At 37.9% G+C, this 9,113-nt stretch overlaps 1 protein-coding gene across 1 annotated transcript; it reads right to left on the bottom strand.

Moving 5' to 3' along the window:
• LOC109724502 (probable indole-3-acetic acid-amido synthetase GH3.11) lies at positions 1,023-8,804 on the bottom strand. Its single transcript, XM_020253346.1, has 4 exons — positions 5,225-8,804; positions 4,893-4,994; positions 2,311-3,125; positions 1,023-1,714 (listed from the first exon to the last, which is right to left on the bottom strand). The coding sequence occupies exons 1-4, from the start codon at positions 5,512-5,514 to the stop codon at positions 1,134-1,136; spliced, it is 1,788 nt and encodes a 595-aa protein (XP_020108935.1). The 5' UTR covers positions 5,515-8,804; the 3' UTR covers positions 1,023-1,133.

Genomic DNA, 9,113 nt, shown 5'->3' with positions numbered 1-9,113 from the left:
ATTCAATAAAATATAAATAGAGCGACTAGATTTGGTGAAATTATCAAAAAACTAAAAAATTCTCATTTTTTCATACAGATATCAACTAAAAAAATAAAGTTGAGGGCTCAGTTTCAAAATGGCATAAGTTGAGGGGATCTCCATACATTTTTACTTAAGAGAACCTTGAGGGTAAATAAGTCATTTTAAAAGTTAACCCATCTTTAACCCTTTAATAACTATGGTAAAACTAATGTAACTAACAGTAAGGGTATTGATGATAATTTTTTGCATTTACAGGGGTATAGGTGATATTTTAAATTTTATAGGGGCACCTATGATATTTTAGACTTTGAGAGGGGTATCCATGAAATTGCCCCTTTATAATAAATGGCAACATTTTGTTAGTCGTACTAATTCTATACAAAATAATTACTACTGAGAAGCTTTTGTCTAACCTCCGACTTCATTTTTTTCTCTTCTTTAATCGACCCCATTCTATTATGACGTGTACTACATATTATTTTTATTTTTAGGCTAATTTTTCTTCCCCTAAGGCTCACCCTAGTCTTCAAAAAATTAGAGCTTAATCAAACAATACATATCAATCCTACTATCTATAGAGGATGCCACATAGCATTTTTCTTTTTGTTCCTTAAAATGTTCCAAAACTTTATTTATTTGTCATTAATTTCAACGCTTATTTTTTTGTCTATTAATTTTTCTCTTCTATTATAGCTAATAAAAAAATACCTTCATTTTATTGAGGTAGTGGTGAATTCATAAAACTCTCCCCAAGTCTTTATTGAACCGAAGATTAATGCAAGACAACCTTTGAATCTTAAAAGCTCTCTCTTACAATCATGGGATCTCATAGTTCATCTTCTCTTCAACTTGAGAATTGTTATAAACCTAAAGGTCCTCCTATCAAATTTTTTTGCATTTGCACAATAGAAAAAAGAGACAATAAAAAGAAACAACCATATGCTTTATTGTTAATTTTGCAAAAATAGAAATAGAAAGTAAAACAATCGGCTCATAAAAGAAACTCAATCAAATTGCTTCTTTCTTGAATCAATTCAGGATTGATAATTATCTTCCTACATAAAAAAAGGAGGAATTAAAAGAGTTGAATCTTCCCTCTTTATATTTAACTAAATTTTCCATGTTGGATTTTTGGGGCTAAAGAAACAACCAACAACCTTAGAGTTAAGAAGCTTCAATGCAGGACCAGGTTCAACACACCGTGGGGCCTTGTATTGATTGATCGAGCTCCCTTGACTAATCAATAAATCCATCAAGTTCTCAAACGTGCCCGCTTCGACAATCCTAATTTCGAGCGGGCCTACAGACTTATCATGTGATCGACAGCGTCGATACACATAATCAAGAGACTCCTCTACAGCCACACAGCAACTTTCAAGAAGCTTAGCATCAATTGCTGGGGGTCGTGGTGTTTCTGCTTCTTCAAAAATATTTTTGATCTCCCAAAAAAGCACGTAATGGCCAGGGACAGTAGAAGTGTCAGCATAGCTGGTATACTCGAGGAGAAGGTAGTTCTGACTCTCCAAAAGCTTCTTGGCAGAAGTCACACTTTCATGGAGGTCTTCTTCATTAGTTTTGTCAGAATCAATGCTGAGAATCACATTCCGCCGACATATGAACTTGAATTGAGGGGCGTTGTTGTGGAAACCGGTAACTTGGAGCACATCTCCCACCCTGTACCTATAAAGACCTGGGCAAAATTCTACTTGTTAAGACAAATATTCACTGAAAACACAAAACGATCTTAAACTCAAAAAATAGTATAATTACTCATACATAGTTTTATTTAACACCGCGACATCAATTTTTTTATTATATATTTTTTTTATTCAGAATGAAGATACGAGCAAACTATCTAAGATTAATATGAAAAGGCCAATATTTGAATTCACAACATTTGCTTATAATAGTTTAACGGTCACTATAAAGTTCAATTTTCATATATATTATTCCTACAAAAGTTCTAATGTTTTTAAATATGTCTTTCTGATTTATTACCATTAGAGAGCTGATTATATTTTTAATTTTACCATCACAAATATGTCATTTCAAAAGTTATAACAGTATAATATAAAAGAAAAAAAAATATTAAAAACTAACTAACCAAGGTAAAGTATTTAATCTATGATTAACTAAATTTTTCTAACAGATTCTAATGGTAGAGACAAATTTATAAATATAAAGATTTTTACAGAAAGAATATATAAAAATTAAATTTAGAAATATATTTGCTATTTGCTATGTTTTGCTGGACCCTTATTATTATTATTATATTATATAAATTACCTGCAAAGGTGGAGACCACAAGCTCGTAGTAGCACCCAACCTTGACATCAACCAACCCAACCACCTTCTCACTCTCCACCCTCTCTTCCTCGTCACCCGCTTTGATTCCCTCCTCCAAAGGTATGAACTCGAAGTAGCCCATGTTGGGGAGCAGAGTGTAAGCCACGTCCATGGGATCGCACAGGGGCTCCAAATTCACCCCAAAATAACATTCCGAGGACGCATACATCGTGCACACGAGCGGGATCCTCCCCCCACTATAAAACTCCAGCATGGGTATGTACTGCGCCATCGTCCCCGTGAGCACCGCCTCTATGTACTTCGTGTTGGGCCAAATCCGCCCCAAAATTCCCCGCCACGACCCCGCGCTGCAGATCTCCTCGATCTCCCCCGCGAGGCTAGGGTTCGGAGCTCGGAGGAGCGCGCCCATGGCGGCGCGGCACGCCGGGTCGGTGATGCTAGGGTTTAGGGAGCCGGTCCGGACGTCGCCGGCGAGGTCGGGCCAGTGGCGGTGGAGGAAGCCGAGGGAGCGGAGGAGGGCGGAGGCGAAGACGGCGCCGAGGCGGAGGACGCGGCGGCGGTGGAGGACGCCGGCGAGGAGCTGGCAGTACATGCTCTGGCGGCTGTCGGCGCAGAGGATGGCGGCGTCGGGGCTCGTGTAGTCGTTGAAGGGATCGGGGCGGCGGTGGCGGAAGTGGGGGCTCTTGTAGTAGCTGGTGAGGACCGAGCGCGCGGGGAGGCCCGAGGGGGTCGGCGACTCCGCCTTCACGAAGAGGAGGTACATCGCCTTGCCCTCGTCCAGCCCCGGCATATACCTAGCATGATTTGATTTTGAATCATAACCATATAGTTGGTGGTGTCAAATGTGGTACTGCACGGCTACACAATTTCATGGTATAGGCAAGGCCCCGCGTAGCATCATCTGATTTTGGATCATATAGTTGGTGATGTCAAACGTAGGAGAAAACTTCAACACAGTTTTATGTTCTAGGCTTAGTTAACAGCCAGAATTGGATTGGATTGGATACGATGAGAAAGGGGGGGGGGGGGGGGGGGGANGGGGGGGGGGTCGTGTTGAGGATTGCGAGAGGAATTTTGTTAAGTTGAATAATCTTGCCGGGATGGGATTATTGAATCCCACCACAAAAGAGTAGGTTCAACAAGTTTGGACCTGGAAAAATTCCATTTCACTTCACCCGCTCCATTCCCTTGTCTGTCCTAAACCTTCAACGCTTATGAGTTGCTAAATCCTTCCTTTTTCCTAGCATCACTCTCTTATCTTGTTCTATCCAATTCAATCGTGGGTGTCTAATAGGGTTCATAGGGGAAAAAAAAAGGGTTCATAGGGGAAAAAAAAGGCTCTATTATTTACCTGGACTTTGGTTTGATTGTAAATCGCCACCTAAAGCTATGAAAGTTGAAAGTTACTATGTGAACAATCGATTGGTTTCTATCAACGACCGTCTATATTTTAAATGTTTTCTAAAAGGTTCAAAAAGTTGGCTGAACTTAGGTGGAGGTCTTGCATTTTCTCACTATCACATGTTAATCACGTGTTGACTGTGTTTAGAGAACTGGATGGAAATTCGAGCATGATGGTTAATTGAAACAAATTGATTATATACATGGTAACATTTGTAAACTCCATGCGACGATTTGCAGTCGGGTCAAAGTTCAGGTGACTAGTGAAGCTTCCCTTTTACTTTGTACAAATATGAATGCTATACGTAATAACTTAGAAGTATTGGATAGATATAGATATTTTGAACAGAAGCAACAAAGGAAGGGCAAAGGAAAGCAAAGAGATGGTGCATTTACTAGTTAAAAGGTGGGGATAAAAAGCACTGCAATATCTCTAGGATAATATTAGTAGGGTTACCATCAACTATGTCCTGATCGCTCCAGACATACATCAACTGGGGTGGTACATGGACACATGGTATACAGAGGGATCACTCCAATGCCAATGTAAGCTGCAGAGAAATACTGCAAGCACTAGCTGATTCTTAATATTATATCACTGTATCCAAGAAAGACCATACAAAAACCAACCAGCAGAGAAGAGTTGGAGATTAATCACTATTTCCATTGCAGAGGATGAAGATGATGGTAGCTTGACAGTTGACTGAGGTTGAGTTGAAGTGTCTAAGGGTTATATTGGGCTTGGAAGATCCCACTGATTAAGTTGTCAAAGGTAAAAAGAAAAAAAAAAAATCTAAGAACAGTATTTTTGCCTGTTTTGCTACCTAAGTTCTAGGAGGTGAGGTGATACATAAACTAAACATTACCTACTTGACTCACGGCCCACGGGTGTGCCAAAATTTGCCAGCTTCATGTGCGTTCCTAATCCATGAAAAATGGGTTGGGACAACACAGGAATGAGATCATGCAAGCGTTGATGCTTTGATCAGTATACCTATTAACATGCATAGATTTGATGTACAGAGGTGTCGTAGAAAGATCATTGAAGCCTCAAGTTGTTACGTTCTCACATGCAAATTGGTTTTTAGAGACACAGGTTTTGTTAGTGATTGCTACTTAATAAATTGTTTCATAAAGGCTTTGAATTAGAATGGTCTTACTTGTTCATGATAGGCATAATAAGATTGTAGAGGTAAGTCCGACGGTCGAGATCCTCTTCAATAGATGGCATCAATCTTGGCTCCCCACTGGACGTCCCGGAGCTGCAAATCGAACTCTTTATTGACCTTTACTTGAGGAGAAAAAGGGGAAAAAAAAATACAGTACTCTAAACTAATAATCAATCATTTCTGTTGTAAGAACAGGATGATTTACAAGGACCAGGAGATTATAGTATTACAAATCAGTAAGGACGAGAGAATATTAGGTTATAAGATACATTAAATTTTATTATATCCTTAGATTTGTTATACTAAGTAGGAGTGAGGCACACCTTCTTATCAATTCTGTGATGGGGTGGCCCGAAATGATTGAAGAGTCCTCACCATTTGCTATCCTCAGAATATACGGTTGGATCATATCATATGTAACTACCGGAACATTGCGCTTGAAAAGAGAAATATCAGTTGATCCTTTCATATATTTGCTCAAGTACTCGGTGGTTTTATTTCTTTCAAGGATCTCCGTTAGTATCCTCTCTTGAACATCTTTTGCATTCATCGTCAACATCTCAAGCTCTTGAAGAGCAGCCTCTCCTTTGTACTCCAACTCCTTCCCATCCATGGCACAACTTAACAATAAGAATAGATACTGTCCAATTACTAAGCCCAAGAACTCAAAAGTGATCTAATTTTGAGCACATTGGCTCCTTATATAATGTGAGAGTGGATTGTTAGAGCAGCATATCTTATTGCTTTTGAAGTGCGGCTCGGGTAGGATGGAGGGCATCATGGCCTTTTTTGACATGACCCTATGTTTTGATAGTTTTGAAACTCCCACCATTGCTGTTCTACCAAAAAGGGTGACAAAATGCTATTATCTCTTGCCTTGTCTTCTCATATGACATGGAACTCCACCTTGCTCTTATGATGCAACTTTAGGACTAAGGTTTCTTGCCTGGATGAAGTTACATAAAGATGAGTTTGTCAAATGTACATATGAAACAATATCATCATAAGAAGATAATTGGCGAGATAATGAATTCAGTGTAAAATTTGAGAGCAACTGGTTGGTCCTCCATCCTATATTCCTAAATGTCTCCAATGTATGAACTATACTGGTTTAAAGCCTTAAACTACCACTAGCGTAGACTGTGAATTAACCAAAAAAAGAGGAAAAAGAAGAAGAAATGTGATCAAACACCACATAAGGCAGCTGACTTCATATATTTTTGGCTAAAATGCCAGATGTTGCATGATGTCCCCCTCAATAATCAAAACCCGGATTTTACGGTGTTATCATTTAATCCGCTTCTATCAATGCCCTGGTAGAATTCTATTAGAAATATGATACATTTTTGTCAGATAATTTAAAAAACCGAAATAGATCTTTCCTATTCTTTCTACCCAAGGATCATTTGATCATTGGTTTCTCACAAAATGGCAGTGTTTTATGTAGGTTTGGATTATTAGGGGATATTGTATAACTTGATATATTCTGAACAAACCTTTTGCATTTTAGCCTGTATTCTTTTTTACTTGTACATCAACCTATTCACAATAACTAATAAATCCAAAAATACCAGAAATCCTAGTGCAAGTGTGATATTAGGTCAATTTTGATGATTAACCAAATTCCATGTGGTTAAATAAGTAACCTTGCCCCTTAAGCTGATTAAGACAGCGGTGAGAGGATGTATCAAGTTTTAGAATGCCAAGATCTTCCAGGAGCTCCTATAAGCAATTTTCGTTCTCAAGAAGTAAACTATATATTTTGACCATTTGAATTGACATTGAGAAAATCCCGAGTCAAATAATACAAAAAATAATTGAAGCATGTTAAACTTATTGTATTACAAATTTGTAATCATGATTAGTTCATCTATAAATACTATGCATATGTTGACAGGAAAGGCTAGTATATGGTTCACCTATTCTTTTGATTTTGTGAACATAGCTTTTGTCGGGATGGGAAACTTTTTCTCTTAGCAAGCATTATTGATCTAACAATATTATCTTTCGACCAATCACTCCCCTAGAGATGGCATTGAATGAAACTGTTAATTCTGTATGGTCTCATTCTGTAAGATAAACAACACACTCAAGCTTTGTCGTGTATTAATTGCTACTAAAAGGACTTATATAAGTGACTCTGGTTCAAGTTGAATTGAAGGAAACATTTTGAAAATGGGTAAGCATTTTTGTTCGTGTTGAATCCTCACATGCTTCCACTTGGTTTAGTGCTAAAAGCATTGACACTAACCAGTCAATAGTGACAGTCTATATGGATCATCATCTCATTGCGAGTACATGTGTGGTCAGTACGAGACGAAGTGGAAATATTTGGAGTGTAAGCAACCAACATGAAAACAGTGAAAATTCACTCTTAGTCAATAAATCAGTATCATACTTTTTTCCCCCTCTTCTTCTTTCCTAAAGTTGCCAGGAATGGTCACTTGTACATGTTTTCTGTAAGCTTTTCCCCCTCTTCTTCTTTCCTAAAGGTGCCAGGAATGGTCACTTGTACATGTTTTCTGTAAGTTCAGAGTAATATATGTTTATATTATCTTCCACTGTAGTCTTGATATACCAACCCTTATCAGCATGCCTTGCATACAGTTCTTGGAGTGTTGTAAGCCCACAAGATATCGACAAGATTCACAATGATATAAGTAGTACCCCAAATACTAAATTGGATCACATACTCTTTGCTGTGGGGCCTATTTGGCCCTATTGTAGAGTTCAATGTTGTTTTGTGAAATGCTGTTTGAGCAGTACTATAGGGATAAACACTATATTACTGTTCCCAAACGGTAATTTCTTTCTGCAGTAGAATCACAGGCATCAAACTACAGCTTCTATTTTTGAGGTCAGAATTCCATTTTTGCTTCTCGTGATAGTAACTTCAGGTTTTTTTTTATTTGTCAAACACTCTGCTAAGATTGCTATTGCTGAAAGCACAGGCAGAAGCAGAACCAAACGGGCTTGTGTTGTGAAACTTTTAAGAGGGATTTTTGCTAAGATTGCTGGATTATGAGGCTCACTAGCAAGTTTGAAGGAAAAAAAAAGCTTTAAGAGGGATAGTTTTGTAATTTTGAAAAGTTGTAGATATATATTAGTAAGAGTATCCAGGAAAAGAAGATCATCATCATTTCTCATAGGAATTTGTTATCCAATTCATCATACATTCATGCTTTAGTGTCACCCTCACTGTAAAGCTTATGCTATCTATGAGGTGGATGCTCGCCGCATGTATCATGCAGGTTCTTGGCACTCTTATCCAGTATAGTATGGCCCTCCCACCCCACTGGCTTTCTCTAGAGAGTTGAGACACAACAGCATGTTCTCTTTGTTAAATATAATTTTGTTGAATGTATAATTGTTTTAAAAATAATGTGTCACATATACAATTTATTTTGATAAAACTCTGTATGATCGATCTTTAACTATTTACTTAAGAGTTCTTACAGGGCTTTATGAACGGTTTATATCTAACTGTTAATCTACTTCATTCTTTTTATTTATCTTTTTTTATATTTTTCACAGTATCTGTAACTACGAGTTAAATTTAATTCGCGCATAGGGCAGGGCAAACTCTATTATGTGGGAAATGCTTTGGGTCTTGAGAATGCTGTCCTTGTAGGGGCTATCGATATGTTAGCAAATAAATATCGCAATTTTGTAATGCCTGTATGAATTTAACATTTCGACATTATCAGTGCCAATACGTCAATAACATATAAAAACAGGATTCCAAAGGGACTTGTAGCAGGCCTTCTAGTATAAAGTTAATTTAAGGTGTTGACTTGTAGGAGAATACCTTCCATTGAAGAAATAATAGCCCGTACTTGCTGCATCTGCACACTTTACATAATGCACTTCATCAACTCTCCATCTTCTTTTACATTTAATTTACTCTCTAATTTTTAACCAGCAAGAAGATTGTGCTTGCTGGACAGTTGTAATTGAAGTTTAAGATATGATGCAAAGGTTGTGCTTGCTGGACGACTGTTATTGAAGTACAAGATCAGATGGAGGACTCATAAAGAGCAATGCACCAAATGTACGGATGCTCCTCCGGTGCAGGTGAGCAATTTCTGTCGTATGCACCTTTGTCCTTTTGAGTCCTAATCGAATTGCTCAAAGAAACTATGATGACATGATATCCTTTATAGATAACCCACTCATGCATTTGTGATTCAAGTTGCAATAGCTCATTGATGA

This window comes from Ananas comosus, linkage group 18, assembly GCF_001540865.1.
Source record: "Ananas comosus cultivar F153 linkage group 18, ASM154086v1, whole genome shotgun sequence".
NCBI lineage: Eukaryota > Viridiplantae > Streptophyta > Magnoliopsida > Poales > Bromeliaceae > Ananas > Ananas comosus.
Note: the sequence above shows the minus strand (reverse complement) of the source record. Positions and strands in the feature narration are given on the sequence as shown.